We start from the raw sequence: 20,042 nt of genomic DNA, 5'->3' as shown, positions 1-20,042 counted from the left end.
TAGATGGGTTTATTGAACATGGTGGTGATGGCAGTGCGAACTCTTAACCTCTTTTTTTCTGGGTCCTCCCTGTAGGCTCGCCTGCTTCGTCCATTCCTGTTTGGTTGTTTTACTGTGTTGACTTTTGCTGCAGTCTTTTTGTCTGGCATTACTGTTGAGCCAGATTTTGCTTTAGCCTGGGCGCTATCTTTCTCTACGCGGATATGTTGGTGCACCCTCTCCATTAGGGCCTCAATCGTGAGGGGTGGCGTCATAGTAATTGAGTCCCTCAACTTGTTTCTGACTGGTAGACCCCTTTTGTATTGCGCGATGGCGAGATTTGTGGGGCAATCTCCTATCTGGTTAAAAGTCTCCCAATACCAACCGTTGTAGGATCTCAACGTCTCCTTGTCGCCCATGTCAATAGAGAGTAATTGATCGATCTCCACTGGTGTCTTGGTGTTCGTTCTGAACCTAGTCACGAACGCCTTTGCCAATTGTGTCTAGGAGGCGATGCTGCTTTCTGGTAGCCTTTCGAACCAGGTTAGACCTAGGTCGCCAAGGCTGGATGGGAACATGATACACATCAGGACCTCATTCTGCCAGTACACTACCATAACCTGATGAAAGTGGCGAAAGTGCATGTAGGGGTCTGTCTTCCCCTCATAAGTGGTGAATTTGGGCTGGTGGAAGCCCGAAGGTATTGGTGCATTCTCTATTACCAAAACGAACGGCGAGCTCTGCAAGCTTGCTAATACCTTATCCGTTGGTTCGTAAGCAAGACGTGGCATTGGCATCCCTACTTCAATACTTCCATGTGTCCTAGGGGCCAATCGCTGTAGAGCCAAAATCCTGCGGGGGTCACGGGCCCTGGAGTCCTCCTTCCGTCAGGCCCTTTCCTCGAGTACCGACTGTAAGTCCGCTGACCTAGGCAACTCCGTGTGCTTGGATGTCGTCTGGTGCGTGTGCGAGGGGTAATAGCTGCTTCTCTTTATATAAGACTTTTCAGTCCTCGTTCTCTCAGACCTGAAGTGACGAGTCTTGGAAGTCCTTAATTGAGTGTCGCCTGTTCTAAGGCTCCTGTTTTATGCTTATGATGGTGTGGTATGCCTATCACGATCCTCCAAGTGGCGAGGGAGCGTGTTGCCTTTGTGCCCCTCTCCTGTTACCACCCATTTTCCTTTTATCTGGCGCTTCATTGTCTCCATGTCTGCCGTCATCTTCCTAATTAACTTGTCCTGCTCCCTCACGCGATCCTCTAGAACTTGAGGATCCAGCCTCCACCTCTGTCTATCAGGACTTTGAAAGCGACGGGGGCTAGTGCCCCGTCTCTCCATTGCGTTCCTCCGGGAGTTTCGTCGCTGGGGTTCTAAATCTGCCATGGGAGGGATAAAAGGCAAACCTTCGCTCCTTCCACCTCCCTCCGGGGTTTGCCCAACAATAGCTGATTGCGGCAAGTCTTCATTGTGCACCATTGCTTCTAACTAGAGAGGAAAGCTTGATCAAGAGGTTTTGTTCTTTGTGGACTTCCCATAGACGGCACCAATTGTACGAGCACAAAATTATTTTCTCGTATAATCCTGTTGATCAAGTTTGCGTTTCCTCCAAACGTCATCGCTTTACTCCCTGAAAACACAAACGTGAGCTTGCCGGTGGGTGTGTGTCGAATACCTCTCTGATGCCTAAGTTAGCAAGATAGTCAAATAGACAAAAGCTCTGTGTATTCGAGAATGAAAGTTGTGTTACCTGTACATAGAAATGTTATGAGCTTTTGTAGGTTTTACCTGGCACAATCTTAGTAGGACTTTTATTCCTCAATGTAGAGTCCTCCTAGGAATCACACTCCTGAAAGAGAATGCTTATCCTTCAACACCCTCCTCACTGCTTAAACCAAGTGAGATGGTTTTACCACGGTTGGATAACAGAGCAACCGGGCTAACATATGCTAACGTGGCAAGTTTCGCCGAACTCTCCTTAGCTCGGTTCTACCTTGCTTTACCTAGCTCAATATCAACTTGTTTGCATAACGCAACTCCTTATATCCCAGTTTAGAATACTCTAAACCGAGCTAACTTTAGTCATCCATGACCAGGTTAACAGAGCCCAGTGGCGAAGCCCATTCTACTCAGCCCATAGCTCAGCGCGCTTCTTCCCAGTTCTAGCTCAGCCCAGACTTACGCTTTTTACCCTCTCAGTTTGGATCAAGAGTAATGCTAAATGTAAGAAACACTTTAATGATGATTTCTCTCGATATACTATTTTGTTGTTGCTTTATGGAAAAATTGGAAAAACATAAATGATTTTATGTCAGAAGAAAATCTATGAGTAACAAATAGAGTGCCAAATTCATTTTGGATTACTCTAGAGAAATCCATCAAGCTTTCCTTTACACTGTACCTATCTCCAGACTTTCTTATAGACTAATCACTTGTAGTTTACCACCTGCAAGAAGACTAAGGGTATGTTTGGTTTGGCTTTGTAGAGTGATTTTGAGAAAAAAAAATTTAAAAAACTTGTTTGGTTTGTAATTTTTCCAAAATAATTCTCAAATTTACTTTCTCTCTCTTACACATTAATCAATCACTTTTTCTCTCTCCTCTCTCATTCTCAATCATTTTTTCTTTTACGCACATCTACTCAATTACAACAAAACATCAAATCCATTCCAAACTTCCGAACTCCAAAACTACTTTTAAAATACACAACCAAACAAACCAAAAAAAATTCTAAACTCTCTCTCCAAAATAATTTTTAAAAACTACTCTCTCAAAGCCAAACCAAGCATACCCTAAAACTCAACATAGATGGTAGTAGGAAAGTAGGAGGAGGATAAGGATTTTGAGGGTTGATCTGAGATGAAAGAGAAGTAATGGTGTATGGATACTATGGTAGATTACAACAAGGAACCAGCCTTGAAGTTGGGCTATGGGCACTGTATAAGAGCCTAACAGTCATACTTCAAAAAGGCTTAAATAGTGTGATCATTAAAACAGATGTAGCTCAGGTAGTGCAATTGATGGCGGAATAAATAGGGGATAAATGCCCTTTTAAGAACTTGGCGGAAGATGCCAAGATCTTGCTTAGAGGATGTAAGTGTACTCTTTAACATGTTTGGAAAATAGGAAACCTATGTGTTGATGCTTTAGTCAAGTTTGGAGCAGAACAAATTAAAGATATAATGGTGGTGAATGAACCACCAATTGAAATTAGAAGTCTCCTTGTTGCAAACATGGTAGGGATATATCTAAGGAACGAGCTTAGGCCTCGTTTGGCAAGTTAACATTTTAGCTAAAAAGTAAAAAAGTTACTAAAAAAGTCAAAAAGCCTATAACCTATACCAAAAAGCCTATAACCTATACAAAAAGTCAAAAATTTTCTTTTCTCTCTATTTTTTGTACATCTTTTCGTAAAAAACTAAAAAATCACAAAAAACATACTAGTTTTTTTTACCTCATATTTTAGCCAAAAAGTCAAAAAATTACTAAAATAACCTGTTCTCAAACGAGGCCTTAGTCTCTTTGTTATTTTTTATTTTCGTTGCAAAAAAAAAAAAAAAAAACTGTGTTATTTACGCAACAAATTGATTTTAAATAAGTTTATAATGAGTTTAACAAAAGTAAAGGTCGAGTAATTTGGTTGCGTTTGGTAGAGTTTTGTAACTATGATTTGAGAGTATGAGTTTGTATTTTGAGTTTGTGAGGTTTGAAATTATGATTTGAGCGTGGAAAATTTATTTGGTAAAGAGTTTTGAAAATAGTTTTGAAAAGAGTTTTGAATTGAGTGGGGTATTGTTGATGTGACATTTGATATTTGATACAAAAATTTACAACTCATAATCAAACACACAACTCATAATTATTTTAAAGCACATAATTTTTTTTTTAAAATTCAGAAAATGTTGTTTTCGAATATATAAAAATTAACATATCAATTGCAAAAAAAAAAAAATAAAATAAAATCACTATTCCGGTCAACCGGTGGGACGACCGGTTAGGCAAAATTTGAAAAAAAAAAATTCTGAAAACCGCGCCTGAGACAGAGTTCTCTGCAGAGTTTTGGAAATATAATTCCAAAACTCGTTCCAAACATCATATTTAAATGTAAGTGTAGAATCACGTTTTCAAAACACAATTATTTTTTATATTACATATAAACTTATCTTCATTTTTTGACTTACAAAATTTATTATAGGGTGAATTATACTAACGGTCCCTATAGTTTGGGACTTGTGTCATTTTGGTCCCTGACGTTTCAATTGTAACACATTTGACCCTGAATTTTTAGAACAAGGACAATTGAATATATTATTGGATTTTTCAAGGGCAAAATCGTCAATTTGATAAAACATAAATTAATTTGACAAAAATAAATGTTGAAAAATTATTTTTGAATTTTTAAAAATTATTTATACCTACTGAAGATAAAAATATATAAAATTGATAAATCTTTTAGACATTTTTTTTTTACCAAATTAATTTTTATTATGTATTTGTATGATGATCATGTAAAATTAAATTTTAAAAATTAATCATGTAATTTTTATTAATTTTTATCAATTTTACATAATTTTATTTTTAGTAGGTAGAAATAATTTTTAAAATTTTTAAAATATTTTTTTGACATTTATTTTTGTCAAATTAGTTTATATTTTATCAAATTGACGATTTTTTCTTTGAAATTAAGCAATGGTATGTTAATTGTCCTTATTTGAAACAAGATTTAAAATTAAGGGACAAATGTGTCGCAATTTAAAAGTCAAGAACTAAAGTGACACAAATCCTAAACTATAGGGACTGTTAGTATAATTTGTCTTTTATTATAATTCAATCCATAACAATTTTTGTATTTTTTAAATTACATCAATACCGAAATACTTAGAAAGAACAAGTTACCCAAGCTCAATATACTAATACTTAGAAAGAACAAGTTACCCAAGCCCGATATACTATTTCGAAATATTAGTTCCTTCCAATATTTTTCGATTGGATGCTTAGATAATTGATTTATAACATCTGAGTAATAAATTACTAACAAAATTTATATTATAATAGTGTATTAAATTTAGATTTTTTTATTTCGGGGTGGATTTTAATAAACCGAATTAGGCCGGTTCGCGCCGCTTTGCTTGTACGCAGTCTATTCTGGCTCAATCCTAGAGCCCTCAGATAGGCCTCTCTCACCATCGACCTTGCCACTTCTCGGTCTCTCTCTCCACAAACCCAAGAATCACCATGTCCATGTTTCTCCGAGCTCTGCCCACTATAGCCCTACGTTCCAAACCCCTTTCTCTTTCATCTATCCCCCTCTTGTACCTTAACTCGCAAACACTCACTCAACCCAGAAAATATCCAAGTAGAACCACTCACTCCGTTTCTGCTTCAGCAACTCCATCTACTTCATCAGAAACCCTAATTTCTAACCCTAAACAGCCTGCAATACCCTTCAAAGACTCTCTTGAATGGGTCAGCAGAACCGGGTTTTGTGGTGAATTGTCTGAAAACGACGTCGGTAAACGGGTCAGGCTTTGCGGGTGGGTCGCGCTTCACCGGATTCATGGTGGTCTCACTTTCCTCAACCTCAGAGACCACACTGGGATTGTGCAGGTTTGCAAGATGAAAATTCCACTTGATTGTTTGTCTTAGCTAAAAACATCAACTTTTTCACTAAAAAAAATTGCAATTTTTGTAGCAATAACCAAAAGGCATCATTTTTTAGATTTTTTTTTTTTTTTAAAAAAAAGCAACTAAAAACAGTGACGATGCATTAGGGTTTTTTTGGAAGTTCATACAATGATGGTGTTCAGTTTGCTGTAAAGTGAACAGTACTATATATAATTTATAGTTCATAATGTTTTGTAATTAAGATTAGTCATTGAGTGTGAACTACTTTGATGCTAAATAATTTCTCAATTTTGAATTCATATATATGTATTGATTTGATTCCAGCCTATGTTTTTTCTCACAAAACATGAATGTATGAGAATGTGATTCAATGTGCCGAGAGCATTTTTGATATTAGTGAAACGATGAAGGTTTTTTATTATTATTGTTGGATTAAAGGAAGAATAGTGGCAGTGTCATTTGGATTAATAATTATAAAATGTTGTCTGGTTTCTGGGCCTTCTCTGTTATATTATGTGGATAATGCTTCTGTCTCAAGTTGTTTTTGATGCCACAGAATGTTTGATTAAAATTTGTTGTTTTAGTGCATGCAACTTCATCGACTTGTATAATAAATTTGCAAAATTTACCAGTAATTTATCCTAGTTGATGTTGGCATTATTTACTTTCAGGTTACCACACTCCCCGATGAGTTCCCTGATGCACATTCGATTATTAATGACCTGAGGCTTGAGTTTGTGATTACTGTGGAAGGTGTTGTTCGGCCTAGGCCCAGTGAGTCAGTTAATAAGAAAATGAAGACTGGGATGATAGAGGTAAGGCAATTTTGCTTTGTTAAAAACACTAAATTGTTGGTTTAACTAATAGAAGAGTATGCTATTTTTCGCATTTGTGTAAGACAAATGGCCTTTTAGTTTTTTATGGACATTCTCTTCCCCTCAGATATGTAGGTAGGGTTAGTTTTGTCTCTGATATTGTAGGCCCATGTTGAGCTTGAAGTTTGATATTCATAGAGAAGCGTGAGTGCAGTCAAATAGTTTGTTGGGAAGGTAATAGAGAAATGGACTAAATGGTACTATGATTTAAGACCATAGTTATCAATCTTGCACAGTTGTACCTGTCATTGTACTGTTTTTGCTCGTTTTATGGTACGTATTGGTACTAGTAGGCCTGTCAATCAGGCAGGACTGAAGCAGCCTTGGAAAAACCAAGATCAGTCTGAAGTAGATATAACTTGCCCAAGCTCAAGTTCATTCCGTTACAAAATAAGGCTTCTTTCCCAAACTCAGGTCGTGGTATGCTGCCCAAGTGTGGCCAAGTTCTTTTGATGACCATCAAAGTTTTATGGTGTTTCACCATCCTCAAATTTGTATCAACCTGATGCACTCTCGTTGGAATGCTGATTGTAAGTTATCATGAGCTCTGTCAATTCATCAGGTGTTTCTGATTATATGTTATCACGAGCTCTGTCAATTCATCAGGTGTTTTATGGTGTTTCACCATCCTCAAATTTGTATCAACCTGATGCACTCTCATTGGAATGCTGATTGTAAGTTATCACGAGCTCTGTCAATTCGTGGTATGCTGCCCAAGTGTGGCCAAGTTCTTTTGATGACCATCAAAGTTTTATGGTGTTTCGCCATCCTCAAATTTGTATCAACCTGATGCACTCTCATTGGAATGCTGATTGTAAGTTATCACGAGCTCTGTCAATTCATCAGGTGTTTCTGATTATATCTTCGGAAAATTTGGGATCTAGTATGAAGGATGTATTTCATTTGCTTCTCTTGCTCTCATTATTAGAGATGCATATAGCATAGATAAAGGAAGAAGATAAATGATTGAATCTGGGTCGTCACTTTTTGGCACGTAGAGTAAACAAAAAATAATAATGCAATCATATTTTGGGGAGGAAGAAGTGCGAGCATCTACATTTGGCCCTCTAACTAACCTTGAATGCATGCTCATACAATAGGCATTATACACTACATCTCATTGACAAATTGGACTTTTAATTCTAATTTATAGTTAATTCAAATAATTCAATGCTTTGCAACTGGAATGCATCAGTTTTCTACTCTTTTGTCTATCTCAATGTAGCTTGTTATGTTGTTTATTCTACATATGGAATGTGATTTATTTACTTTTTCTACCATTTAGCTAGTCTTTTTGCCAATTTTTTGTTTTTTATTTTAACGTTATTCTGGCTGTGCATGGCAGGTTGCTGCAGAGCATGTTCAACTGTTGAATGCTGTGAGATCTAAATTGCCATTTTTGGTTACTACTGCAGATGATGTAAAAGATTCTGTTAAAGAGGAAATCCGTTTAAGGTAGCTAGCTTCAAATTGATCTTATCTAGATTAAGAAATCCTTTATGTTTGGCATTTGGCCATGGTGAGGTGATGCTTTACTAAGTTGCTGTTAGTCTAGGATAGAGAAATACATCTTATTTTATAATGCTAATTAAGTTTTTAATTATTTTAATTTGTCTGTAGTTACCTCAAGCTTAAAGATCCTTTATCTTCCATCCTCTTTTGAAACTAAGAAAGAACATAGAGGTAGTGAACGACCTAATTCCTTCTCATCCTACTGATTGCCTGTTTTTGGTGATACTTATCCAAAATATAAGAGCATGTTAGTTACTTTTTTCCTTTTAGTAGTATGAATTGCTTAGATGTCCCTGCCCCCCAATCTCCTGAAAAATCAGTCCTTTTAAAAACTTAATTATTTAACACATATCCTTTTAAATTACACAAGCAATAATCAAACTTTGGAGTTTGCCTTTCAGCTTTATTATTGTTAGTGTGTCATGGTGCTGCTAGATTCTGTAAGGTTTTTGGTGTTTCGCATTTGCTGAAACCTTGCATTGGGCAGACCATTACTGGTGATGGAATTGATAGTTGGGGAAAATTTACTTTCTGAGGTATCTTTTTTTAGTACAAGATCATTTCTCTCCCCACAAATGTAGACTTTCCTACCAAAATTTTTGTATGCTGCCTCAAATATGCGCTCAGGTTATGAAGATGATTCTGTTCATTGCGTGCTGAAATTTATAATCTTCTGTCTATAAACGCTTGTAATTCTCCACGGAGTAGAAACTGCAAAAGGACTTCCCTCACCTTGTCCATGTGCGTGTGAATTTTGATGCGTAATTCTCTCATCGATACTGATTGAAAGGTCTCAAATGCATGTTATTAGATATCGTTGCCTTGATTTGCGCCGGCCACAAATGAATTCAAACATAATGTTGCGACATAGTGTGGTGAAACTCATTCGCAGGTACCTGGAGGATGTTCACGGTTTTGTGGAGGTACTGCATTTGGAAATTTGAATTTACCTTTTAACTTCTCTATTGAAAACAATTTTTTCAGTTTGCATTTGTGGTCTACATTCATACTTGTTTTTGATCTTGTCCTTTCATGGTTGTAAGGTAGATTGAGACACCAATACTTTCTAGATCTACTCCAGAAGGTGCCCGAGATTATTTGGTGCCTTCAAGAGTTCAGGTCTGCCACTTTATTGAGATGTCTAGAGGAATCTGAATGTTACTTGTCACTTGAGTTACTTCATGCCATCATGGCTTGGAGATTTGATTCACTCTAATGCGTATGTTGAAGCCAGGAACCATCTATACTTTGCCCCAAAGTCCACAGCTGTTTAAGCAGATGCTAATGGTCTCCGGTTTTGATAAATATTATCAAACAGCGAGGTAGGTCTTTTAGTTAATGGCCGTTTGAAATTTGGTTCGACTGCCCTGCTAGTTGTTGTGCTAGGTGTGATTTCAGCATTCTGCCAATAAACATTTCAACTTATTAGATCTTTTTTATTTTTTAATTTTTTACCTCCTCTTTTGTTCCTTTTCTTTTTTATCGACAATTTTTTTGTGTAAAAATGTGATTTTCTTGAATACCAAAATGATGGGTGTACTGATTTCAAGAATGAAAGAGAGTATACAAAAAGATTTGACCTACAAAACGATCCAACTTACTGGGAATAGAAGAATAAACATTTTCCTGTTAGATAGTAGAAGAAGATCAAAATTAGATTTTCAGGGGCAGACATCCTACCAAAATTATGGTAGAAATTCATTTTGGTTTTCTTCCTTTGCAGATGTTTTCGAGATGAAGATCTTAGGGCAGATAGACAGCCTGAGTTTACACAACTGGATATGGAGATGGCTTTCACTCCTTTGGAGAACATGCTGAGGCTCAGTGAAGATTTGATTAGACAGGTAAGTTAGTTGTCAGGTCGTTAAAATTCTAATTGGATTTGGGAAGCACCCTGATAAAAGATCAACAAATAAGATGGAGAAGAGGATGACGAATAAGAGTGAGATACATGAACCAAAAGCAATTTAATGTTCTCCTTCCAGTCACACTATCAGTTTGGGAGAACTCGCAGCATAAATTGAAATTAAAGAACTGAGAAATTATATGATATGCCAGCTTTTTCAGAACATGTTCTTTATGTTTTTATATGGTGTGTAGAGTGAAACCTTGTCATGTCTATTTACAACTTCCAAACCAAACCAAACCAAACCAAGCCAAGCCTCATGTCCCACTCAAGTGGGGTTGGCTGCATGAATCATTTTTCGCTATTATGCTCTGTCTATGGTTATATGCTCAGTTAAATTAATTAAATTCACATCATTTTTTCTATGTCATGCCTACTTATGACATCTAATATAGAAAAATGAATCCAATCAAATTATCTCAAAATACCCTTTGACAGGCCAATAATTTTCGGAGACTAAAAGCTGCTAATGAATTAACCTGAACCACATTAATTTTCTGTGGCATTTATCAGCATTGTGACATGAAATCTTTTGAGGTCTTTGCTTAGGCTGATGCGTAATCACTAGAATTTTTCTTGGACACTGATAGGCTGGGGTTGGCTTTCTTCAGCTTAGAGTATGTCTGTAGGTGGGATGAAAGAGTTTCAATTGATATATTGCAAGGTTTTCAAAGCTTCAAACCCAAATCTAGCTGCTAAAATCTATAGCATTTACTAAGGAATAGACTATTGAGGCCATAATCTAACTTGATCCAATTTGTACATTTTGTGTACAGTGCTAATTTGTCCTAGAAATGACCGAGTCAAATTCTTCTTGAGCAGAGCCCATCTCGGCTTGGCTTATGGCCTGAGCTCACCTTTTGAACCTTAAAATTTTTCCTCAATCTTGATTTGTAGTGAACCAAACTTGTTAGTGCATGAAGTTGGTGTGCACACTATTGAGCACCTAGTAGAGTCCAGGCCAGGAGATTGCTTGCACACAGCAGAGCTTGTTTGCATCAAGTTATAAATTATATGTTATATAATTCTTTTATTAATTTAGTTTATTTTTATGTTCCTGAAACTTGATTTGATCAATGTCACTATGAGGTTTGATTAGATATGCTTATTGTAGGTTTTTCTGGAGATCAAAGGTATTCAGCTACCCAATCCTTTCCCGAGGCTTACCTATGCTGAAGCAATGAGTCAATATGGTTCAGACAGGCCAGATGTTCGATTTGATCTTGAATTAAGAGATGTAATAATGCCTCCCTCCCTATCTCTCTCTGGTTTGGGTGGTTTATTTTTTATTTATTTATTTGGTGGTGGTGGTGGAAGAAATTGACTTATATTGTTCAACATCAGGCTTCTACAGTGTTTCTGATTGGATCCTGAGAAAACTAATGCACTTTGCTGAGTGTTTGTTTTTAACTGCACTACTTTCCAGTTTCATTATCTTAGGTTTTTGATTTTTTATACTGTAGTTGAGCTGCTATCATAAACTTAATGCATAGTTACCACTTTAAAAAATGAACATGACATTTATGACAGGCCAACCTTGCTACCAGTACATTTTACTTCATTTCACATTTACTGATCCTTTACGTGGTCATGTGATGAAGGTATTTAATCATTAAAATGCTCCATGCCTCCTAGTCTTCTCTGCTGAGCCAGTGTAAATGGTTAACCATTTTTGTCCTCTTAATTTTAAGATATGACGTGGGAGGTTTATATAATTTTATTTGTCACTATTCTCCTGCTTTCTTCAACAAATAATGTAGTGACAATAATTGTTATAATAGTTGTCGAATCAGAATACATATCTTGTATTGGCTTCCTGTTTTTATAAAACACATTGTATTGTATCGTATATCATTAGATCTTTTTACATCCTCAGAAATGTGTAGCAAAATTAAGTACCTTAAAAATAAGAAAATATCTTACAAGGATGAAGCAGTGTTAAAAACCACCTCACCTACTCCACTAAACCTAACCCACTTAAACCTACTCCACTAAACCTAACCCACTACACCACTACCACCTCACCTACTCCACTAAACCTAACCCACTACACCACTACCACCTCACCTACTCCACTAAACCTAACCCACTACACCACTACCACCTCACCTACTCCACTAAACCTAACCCACTACACCACTACCACCTCCACTTCACCTACTCCTTACCTACTACACACTCACCCTCTTCTATATATAGGAATCATGAATCATTGTAATATAAATCAATATATCAATCAATAATAATACATACAATTTATTCTCTCTCTTTCTCTATACATTATTTCTTACATGGTATCAGAACTGGTTTAAAACCTAGTATTTTCGCTTCCCCGGCGGGCGGCAACCTCACCTTAGCCGCCCGCCGGACCTCAACCTATTCCGCTGATAAAATCAACAAAGATTTGTGCAACTGTAGTCATGTGTGAGGCTGATGGAGAAGAATTCTTCACCTCATATGACGAGACAGTCTGGAACTGGAAACACTGCAACATTCTGCTCTGGAATTCTGCAGCAGCTAGATTATAGCTTGGTTGAGTGCCAAGCTTTGGTTCTTCCACCCACTCTTGAACTTGTCCAGCAAAGTGTGAAGGTTCATGCTTGTGTTGGAGGGACTAGTGTGCGCGAAGATCAGCGCATTCTCTCCAGTGGGGTTCATGTTGTTGTTGGTACTCCTGGTCGTGTGTTTGACATGTTGCGGAGACAATCACTTCGCCCTGTTTACATCAAAATGTTTGTCTTGGATGAAGCTGATGAAATGCTGTCACGAGGTTTTTAAAAATCAGATCTATGATATTTTCCAGTTGCTGCCACCCAAAATCCAGGTTGGGGTGTTCTCAGTTGCTGCCACCCAAAATCCAGGTTGAGGTGTTCTCTGCCACAATGCCACCAGAGGCTCTTGAAATCACCAGGAAATTCATGAATAAGCCTGGAAAGAGAAAAAGCTCATGCTAGGATTTGCGAAGTGATTCGCTGCAGGAATTTTGGCTTTGGATGAAACCCTTACCATACTCCACTCATTCTCTCCAACTGTTCTAACTTTTTATTTTTATTATTATTATTATTATATCAAATAATCAATGCACTCATGTTCCCCACTAACAGTGTCCACTTTTGACCCAAACCATTTTCAATCCATCATTTCTCCTTCACCTTTTGCACCCCACTCACCGACTCTCTCTCCACTTTATCACATGGGTTTGTCCCTCTCTCTCCTCCATTTGATTTCAAAAATCACTTATTTTTATTTATTTTTTCCAAGTCACTTTTCCTCTTTTTTAAATACCCCACTTTATTTTGAAACAATCGCACTGATGTTTTTCATATAATCCATCTATAAATATTTTTTATCTATTTTCTTTCTCCCTTGTTTTCTTTCATTTTATTTTTATTTTTTCAACAAAACACTCCCAAAAAAAAAAAAAAAAAACAACATTTTACAAACTTGTCATTTCTTCATGCCGGGGATCAACCCCGATCAGCATTTTACACCATAAAAAAAAATAATAATAATAATAAAAAAAAAATAAAAAATAAAAAAAAAACACAAAACAAAACAAAACACAACCAACACAAATCGGAACAGTGGGATTTTTCTTCTCGCCTATTCTGCCGGTCTTTTCTTCTTGCCACCGTCTTGGGCGGCCCTTGCCGGTGTTGCCTCCGTGTTTCCCACTCCACTGGGCATGATCACTACTCCCAGCTCCTCCACTGCAGCATATGGCGGCCCTCCAAATCGGAACATAAAACTGGCCTTCCGCTTCAGCTCCTTGTTTTCCGCATTTAGCACACTTATCTCTGCTCGCGCATCCTTATACATGCGTTGGAGCAGAGCCAGTTGGGCGTTTAACTGCTGCACCTCATTTGTCCTACTCTGCAGCCGGTTCGACAAATTTGTAACCGCAGTCATGGTTTCCACACATGACTTCAAGGTATACTGATTGGCCTCCACATCCGACTGCACCGTCATTTTTTGCTCCACCGACCGCATCGGAAAGTTCAACGGAGCAAAACCAGAGGTGTTTGGTTGAGGTTCACTGGCCACCGCACCAGTTATTTCTCTTGTGGACTCGTTCAGTTCTGGAAAGAGCGTGAGCAGACCACGGGAAGAGGAGGCCATGTTCTGGGTAGCTGGACGGGAAGAAGAGGCCATGTTGCTGAGTGTTTCAGAGACGGGTTGGTTACAGAGTATTACAGAGTTTCTTTCTCAGCAAAGGAAGAGTTGTTTTCAGAGGATTTTCAGAAGTTTTTTTGTCTGCCTCAGCCTCAGCATCAACCTTGGTTAAATAGCGAGGCAGCCACGCGTATCGCGTGCCTCTTGCCACCAGACGACAAAACGGGCGCGCAAGCCAAGGCGCCCACGTGCCTCGCCATCATGTCCGGCACACCTTTTGATGAATTGGGCACGCCTTTTGATGGCACACCTTTTGACAAAATTGGGCACACCTTTTGAGGGTGCAACTTCTACAACGGTCCGACATGACCCTATAAACTGTCCCGACATTAATTTCGGTTAGCTCCTTTATGGGTCCGACAAGACTCTGTAAACTGTCCCGACGTTGATTCCGGTTAGCTTTTACAAGGGTCCGACAAGACTCTATAAACTGTCCCGACATTGATTCCGGTTAGCTCCTTTATGGGTCCGACAAGACTCTGTAAACTGTCCCGACATTGATTCCGGTTAGCTCCTTTAAGGGTCCGACAAGACTCTGTAAACTGTCCCGACATTGATTCCGGTTAGCTCCTTTAAGGGTCCGACAAGACTCTGTAAACTGTCCCGACATTGATTCCGGTTAGTTTCTACAAGGGTCCAGAAAGACTCCGTAAACTGTCACAACAACTGTCACAACAGTGTCTGTTACAACGGTCCGACATGACCCCATAAACTGTCTTCTACATCGGTCTGACACGACCACACAGTGTCTGCTACAACGGTCCGACATGACCCCATAAACTGTCTTCTACATGGTTATGACACCCCCATACAGTGTCCTCTACAACGTTATGACACCACCATCCAGTGTCTTCACCAACGGTCTGACACGACCATACAGTGTCTCCTATCCTTTTTTATTTTTATGTATTTTCTTGTTTTGTTACTCTCTCCAAACTCAAGTTGGTTAGTTCCTATCCCCCTTGAGTTTGCGGGGGCTGTTAAAAACCACCTCACCTACTCCACTAAACCTAACCCACTTAAACCTACTCCACTAAACCTAACCCACTACACCACTACCACCTCACCTACTCTACTAAACCTAACCCACTACACCACTACCACCTCACCTACTCTACTAAACCTAACCCACTACACCACTACCACCTCCACTTCACCTACTCCTTACCTACTACACACTCACCCTCTTCTATATATAGGAATCATGAATCATTGTAATATAAATCAATATATCAATCAATAATAATACATACAATTTATTCTCTCTCTTTCTCTATACATTATTTCTTACAAGCAGTAAGCAACATATAATTGATTATATGATAAAAAGCATGACTCTTGGAGCTAAAGCCATGCAGAAATCAACACAATACAGTTAATATGAATTGTGAAGATATAAGCTAAATCTTATAAAAGATGTGAAACTTAGTTGCATTATTATGTCATGATGTCAACAAAGTATATTTAATAGGAGTTTTAGACTACATAAGTTTGATGCAAAATATTCAAAAACTTCACTGCAATGCAAAAATACTAATCTTGTGGGCGTTTTCCAATGGCATTATATTTTTAATACCAGAAAAGTAGAAACTCTGAGAAGGTAGCAAAAGCAAAATTAAAAAAAAATCCCTTTTCATCTTGACGGACCTTTTGCACAATATCAATTTTGGGAAGTAATGCTTACCATTGAAAATCAAAGCATTTACATATTGTACATATCAAACATCATAGACCATGTTGTGCACCATGTCCCCATGGGTATTTTTAGATATACATAACATGCAGATGTGTGATATATATCGACTTTCTATTAAGTGTATTAAATCATGTGTACGGGACTATGTGTCTTAAGATACTGCCAACACTTCCTGTTCTATTTTGGATTTGTATCTAAAAGTAAGTTTTATTTTTTACTTTATTGCCACACAAATGGAAGTTCCTTGTTGGCTTAATATAGCATCATAACAATATTGAGCATATAGTTCGTGATTTATGATGAAAATTTATTTGATATTCATGAATAATTTCCTCTTTGTTTTTGCGTTCTTGAAAGAGTTTTCATTCCAATGTTTGTTGCCTTTGTTGGAATTTCAGGTATCTGATATTTTCACAGATTCCTCCTTCAAGGTTTTTACAGATACCCTGGCAAGTGGGGGAATTATAAAAGTTTTATGTGTGCCTTTAGGATCAAAAAGCTATTCAAACACAGCCCTTAAGAAAGGTGATATTTTCAATGAAGCAATCAAATCTGGAGCTAAGGGTTTGCCTTTCCTAAAGGTCTTGGATAACAACTGAAAACAGACAATCCTGATATTTGTAAAGAGATTTTATGGTTCACAACTGATGGTCTCATATTTTACTTATAGGGGCCATTGAGGGGATCCCTGCACTAGTATCAAGTTTGGATCCTACAAAAACGGAGCAGTTACTGACACGGTGCTCTGCAGGATCAGGTGATTTGATGTTGTTTGCATTGGGTCACCATGTCTCAGTTAATAAAACCTTAGACCGGCTACGGGTATATGTAGCACATGAGTTGGGCTTGATTGACCAAGTAAGCTCGTAGTATGCCTTCAATTTTGAAAGTTTTAATTCACATTTCCCTCTCGTACTGACTCTCCTTGTTTCTTTTGTTTTCTGGCATGTAGTCCAGGCATTCAATTCTCTGGGTGACTGATTTCCCAATGTTTGAATGGAACAGTTTAGAACAGAGGCTTGAGGTCTGTTTAATGCTTATGCACTTCTACTTCTAGTTTCTTAAATATTATGATTTCTATTCATGGAAGAAGTGGTATTCGGGTTTTTTCAATGGTATGTCGTGATCTTCTCCTGTGCTTTCTTCTAGTGAATTTAAAACTTAATTTCTCAAGCCATTTGTGATGAAGTAGATTTTTGTTATTACAATTTGTGAAATTTGTTGTTGAACTTCTTTCTGTATTCATGAAGAATCTCATGTCTAGTTTTTCTTTTGCAATTCTAGTAAAATGAGTGTTACATGTGTCGATTTCAGTGAACCAAGCCAAACTAATCTAAACCTATGTCCCAATCATGTGGGATCGGCTACAAGAAAATCTTCGGCGAACTCTTTAACAAAAAATGTTCAATCTTTTGCTGCTTTATTTGGGATATTTAGACCTGATGGGTTAACCAGTCAGACTTGTATCGTACATGGGGATAGATTCCTGCTATTATTACCATGTAATAATTGAGGAATTGCTGTCTACCTTGGATTTGATAAGTAAAATTTGCATTGTATACGGGAAAAGGGTTATTTATATGATTTGATTTTAGCATTCTTTGGTTACCTGGTATCTATTGTCAGCTGCTAATCTGATGAGGGAATTTTTTTTAGTGCTAACTCCCTCTCTCTCTGAATGATGAGACTAAAGTGCCGACTTATTTTATTCTTGGTAGTAATTAAAGGTCATTGTGCTATTATGTTTTTAGCATCTGCGGTAGTTATGACAAGTCATTTTATGTTCTGGTTCTTCCTTTTTAATTGTTGAGATCATGGTAATTTTGCTCCGTTGCAGGCCTTGCATCACCCTTTCACTGCCCCAAACCCTGAAGATATGAAGGATCTGTCCTCTGCCTGTGCCTTAGCTTATGACATGGTTTACAACGGAGTTGAGGTATATAAATATGTACTCTATTCTCTGTTAGTTGCAATATTGATCTTTTGCCAATACTTAACATGTGAAATTCAACAGTGCAATACTTAATTGCTGTGGTGCTATTAGATTGGTGGAGGAAGCTTGAGAATTTATAAGCGTGAGATTCCAGAAAAGGTTTTGGAAATTGTTGGCATTTCCCCTGAGCAGGTGAGGAGACACTTGACAAATACTGGTTGGGTTGCTCAATTATTAATTACTAGGGCCGTGTTTTATCTCCTCCGTTGTAAATTGTTTTTATATTCCCATCTAATGCAATAGGTAAGTACCAAATTGGAGAAAGTATCCTCTTGTACGTAGATCTTTTGAATTACCTGATATTAATATTATCATGGTTTTCATACTTCTATGGGCCAAAACTTTCATTGTACTACTAACAACCATCGATATATTTTCATGCATTGACCAATTCTTCAAGATATTGGATCACTGTGGTGTGTACACTACATTGAATTGAAACACATATGTGATGTTGGCACTTGGGAAAATAGTTCCTGGCAAGTTTTGGGTAGATCACTGTGGTTTGCACACTACTTTCTGATTTTTATTTTCTTTTTAGTTAAAATATTTTTGAAATGATAGATACAACCACATATATTTACCATTTAAAGGTGAGTTCCAATTGGACACCACTTGGAACTTTTGAATTTCCTTAGATTGATGCGTTAATACTTATTGCTCCCAAGGAAAGGAGTAGCCGGATGTTAAATCTAGGAACTATTGACCCAAATGTAATATGGGCTCTGTTTTGTCTACAGGCTGAAGCAAAATTTGGCTATCTTTTGGAGGCTTTAGACATGGGTGCTCCTCCACATGGTATGAACTGCTAGCTTATATCTAACATAACAACAAATTACTATCATTTTGGGATAATTTATTCACTGTTGGCCTGGAAGTAAATGTGATGCATAATTTAAACCTGTATTGGTTAGATTGAATCATCGTTCTGCACTATTGATGAACACAAGGATTTTTTAATGCTAGGATGTCCAACTACTGCTCATCTGTCTATATTTTTGAGTTCCCTTGAACATTATTTGGACCATGGCCTCAGGCCAACAGTTATCTAATATTGGAATCGTCTAGTCTGGAATTAAGACTGATTCCTTAGAATGAATTTAACTTGACCATACACAACTCCATTGTTTGTCCTTCATTAGAATCCTATTCCATTGTTATGTCAAAGCATGGTTTTATGGCAGGAATGGTTTTCATGTCAGTTAATCTGTATGTGTGATGCAGGAGGAATTGCTTACGGGCTGGATAGATTGGTGATGATGTTGGCTGGTGCAAATTCCATCAGGGATGTCATTGCCTTCCCCAAGACAACAACAGCCCAGTGCGCCCTTACTCGTGCACCCTCCGAGGTGGATCCTCAGCAATTAAAGGATCTTTCATTGAAGACCCAATAGTTTTTCTTATTCATTTTACTTATCCTTCTATTTTTTGGGTGAATACTTATCCTTCTGTTATTGAGGAATTCACATCTGTCATTTCCTTAACTAAAAGTAATGATAATTTGGGGTTCAGTAGCTTGGGTACATCCATATTTTGCTCTGTGAGGAATATTTTAATATGTATATTTGGAATGATTTTGGCTACATCTAAAATAATCTTTATTATTGTAGACTTCTAAACTCTGTGTAATTGATATATTCAGATGAAAAAAAGATTTCAATTCCTTTTGTTTAACATTGCACTTGGACAAGAGTGAGCTTTGTTATTTCCCTCTGCTTGCTGAAACACTTGCTCTTGTTGATTTTGGGATTCTAAACAATAATAATAATTATTATTATTTTGTAGAAATTGATGTGACATATCGTAACAAAGTATTGGTATTTAAAATAGACTTGCTAAAATTAATTGATAAGAGTAATTTAACTGTCATATTACTTTGTAAATAAAATTTATAAGGAAAGTTTGTTGTATAGCATTTCTACAAATCGTTTGGATAATTGTGTCCAAAAATAATTAAATAATTTTTCATGTGGACTAGGTTTGGAAGGGTGAGTGGATATTGTTATAATACATGAAATAAAAAACAAGATTTATTGATGAGAACCAAAGGAATAGCCCCTTATTAAGGTCGTCATTTCTACAAATAAAAATTCAAAAAAGAAACAGAAAAAGAAAGTCAAGCTTTTATAATCACTTGTTATGATATTAGGCCTGTTTGGTAGAATTTATAAACTGTTTATTTCAGCTTTTAGCTTAATTTAAGGTAAAATGTTGTGTTTGGTGCAGTTTCAGTTAACCAGCTTATTCTCAACTTATCTCAAAAACTGGTAAGGGAGTACTTAAATTT

At 37.2% G+C, this 20,042-nt stretch overlaps 1 protein-coding gene across 1 annotated transcript; it reads left to right on the top strand.

The window, feature by feature from the left end:
- Positions 1–4,916: 4,916 nt before the first annotated feature.
- Positions 4,917–19,429, top strand: LOC114306912 (aspartate--tRNA ligase, chloroplastic/mitochondrial-like). The gene is made up of 15 exons (XM_082892168.1): positions 4,917–5,582; positions 6,272–6,415; positions 7,821–7,930; positions 8,799–8,910; positions 9,035–9,106; positions 9,218–9,309; positions 9,711–9,831; positions 11,008–11,130; positions 16,161–16,355; positions 16,432–16,620; positions 16,715–16,786; positions 17,600–17,698; positions 17,807–17,887; positions 18,496–18,553; positions 18,980–19,429. Exons 1-15 carry the CDS (start codon positions 5,211–5,213, stop codon positions 19,147–19,149), a joined length of 2,010 nt encoding a protein of 669 aa, XP_082748294.1. The 5' UTR covers positions 4,917–5,210; the 3' UTR covers positions 19,150–19,429.
- Positions 19,430–20,042: the final 613 nt, after the last annotated feature.

This window comes from Camellia sinensis, chromosome 10 (assembly GCF_055761805.1).
Source record: "Camellia sinensis isolate YWXY chromosome 10, ASM5576180v1, whole genome shotgun sequence".
NCBI lineage: Eukaryota > Viridiplantae > Streptophyta > Magnoliopsida > Ericales > Theaceae > Camellia > Camellia sinensis.
Note: the sequence above shows the minus strand (reverse complement) of the source record. Positions and strands in the feature narration are given on the sequence as shown.